At 35.9% G+C, this 2,281-nt stretch overlaps 1 protein-coding gene across 1 annotated transcript; it reads right to left on the reverse strand.

The window, feature by feature from the left end:
• Positions 1–220: 220 nt before the first annotated feature.
• Positions 221–1,976, reverse strand: LOC107790569 (bidirectional sugar transporter N3). Its single transcript, XM_016612514.2, has 6 exons — positions 1,817–1,976; positions 1,624–1,660; positions 1,322–1,532; positions 1,038–1,199; positions 818–937; positions 221–733 (listed from the first exon to the last, which is right to left on the reverse strand). The coding sequence occupies exons 1-6, from the start codon at positions 1,860–1,862 to the stop codon at positions 422–424; spliced, it is 888 nt and encodes a 295-aa protein (XP_016468000.2). The 5' UTR covers positions 1,863–1,976; the 3' UTR covers positions 221–421.
• Positions 1,977–2,281: the final 305 nt, after the last annotated feature.

Consider the following 2,281-nt stretch of genomic DNA (forward strand, 5'->3'; position numbering starts at 1 on the left):
GAAGGAAACAAAGCAAAATATCGTAAAGCAAAAGAAGAAATACAGAAAAAAAATAACAAATGAAAAAAGGGGAAAAAAGGACTTGATGCGGGATGGGGCAGGGCGGGTTGATGCGGGGCGGGTTGAAAATTTTGCGGGTTCAGCAAAACCTGTCCCGCAACCGCCCCATTGTCATTCCTATGACTTAGTATTTCATTAAAGGATGGGACAACGGCAAAAATATCACTTATTGTGCTCAATATTTATTCTTTACTAGGACATCCCAAGAAGAAAGCTTATATAAGCCTACATTGAGATGACTTGTGTACAAACACATCAGTATTAGGAAAAATCAACCTATGGAATTAGTTGCAAGAATCTGCGCGAATATATACTGCACTGAGATCAATGCCAATTCCAAGCCTGGCATTAATCAACTGCCCTATGCTTCCACAGTTTGCAGCTTGGGTATGTTTTCTACTTTAACTCCACAATTATTATCATGCGGACACGAGGCTACGTGTACTTTATCTGAGCAAACCAGTAAACCGGCAAGCTTCACAATATCAATAATCTGTTCCTGTGTCAATTCTGGAAGCTTCTTTTTGTTCATGTTCTCATCCACCACAATGACTGCTGGCTTTTGTATCTCCGGAAGTTTCTGCTCCTTTAGGATTGCCTTCTCTTTTTTGCTGTATATTACATAGAGCACTATTTGGAGAATACCAAAGATGAATCCCAATACGTTTGGAGCCTACAAAAGATAACGTAATTAGACTTACATTGATAAGATCAAAGAAATTTTACGTACATGGATACATGCAATTGAAGAACTTACGGCTATGTTGATGTCCTTAAGTAGAAGACCATAGAAGAACCACATCACTGCACTTAATGTGAGAAACACTGATAAGAGTAATGGCATGTATTCCACACTCTTTGTTTTTATTACTTTTCTCTGCATGAAATTAGAAAAATCATGAGCAATATATTATCTTAATAATAAGACGTCTAATTAAGTTTTGAAATACGTGAATTATTTGTATGTAAAAGCTCACCACAATGCCTAAGGGTGCTATAAACACACACAAGGAAAACACAAGGCAGATCCATCCAACCACTTGCCCTCGAACTGCTCCTTTGAATAGAAATTGGGTAACAAGAACTATAGCACCAAAGCCACCCACTACTGATAATAGCAGCATCTTCACAGTTTGGACCTGCATTAATTAAATTGTAAACATCAAATATTCTTCCTTTAGGAAAAGAAACGATGGAAAATAAGAACTCCTAAAAAGGAAAAAAAAAATAGTTGTCCAGTGGATGCCATGAAAAACCTTACCTTGGCCTTCTTTGGTGCGTAGAAAAGGTAGAAACCAACGTAGATAGTTTCAATAAAAACTCCAAAGGAGTTTATAGTGATGAGAAGGGTCGTATTGGTCTTGAGAAATGCATAGTAAATCCAAAGCATGGAACTAAAGAGCGCAACCACGTATGGAATTGATTGATAGCCTTCAGTTGATTTTTTCTTGTAGATTTTATAAAAGGTAGGCCTGCAAGTGTGAAGTTATATATAGTGTTAGTCATATTATAATCCAAATAAACTGAACATTTAAAAAATACTACAAGAAAATGGAGACTCACAGTGGAGAAAGGAACACAATGAACGAGACAATGTTACCTGCAATTACAAAAGAAAAAGAAAAAGAAAAGAGACGGTGAGTTTAACCTCGACACATTGAACATATTTTAGGATGGAAGTTCATATTTAAGAAATCCAGTCAGAATATTCTACAATTAAGAAGGAAGAATTAGGAGAAAACAGGTTTGTATTTACCAAGGACACCAAAAGCAAAAGCCCAGTGACCAGAAATACCAGCCATCTCTTTAATTTTTTGTATTTTCTAGCCAAAGAATTGCAAATCTCTAGCACTCTGTCTCTCACTCAAAATGCTAGAGTTGCAAAAGATAATCAAGTTTTCGACTTGGCTGTGAAATGAGGAGTGTTTGGCTGACATATTTATACAGGCAAGGGATGGGAATTATTAAAGTTGGTGCATGCAACATTGAAATTAAAGTTCCTTTTTTTTTTCTTTTCCTACTGTATTTGGAAAAGTAATTAATTATAGTGCAAAAAAGCACTGAGAGGAGTAACTCTCTTTTATTATGTCATCCCCCAATCCTTAGGAGCACTAATACTTATAACTCGTTCGTTTTATTTTTTGGAGTGTTTGATTCTTTCATTTTCTTTAAAAATGAGCCACAAATCAACAAAAATCATTCTAGAAATTTGAGGGACCAA

Source organism: Nicotiana tabacum, chromosome 6 (genome assembly GCF_000715075.1).
Source record: "Nicotiana tabacum cultivar K326 chromosome 6, ASM71507v2, whole genome shotgun sequence".
NCBI classification, from domain to species: Eukaryota; Viridiplantae; Streptophyta; class Magnoliopsida; order Solanales; family Solanaceae; genus Nicotiana; species Nicotiana tabacum.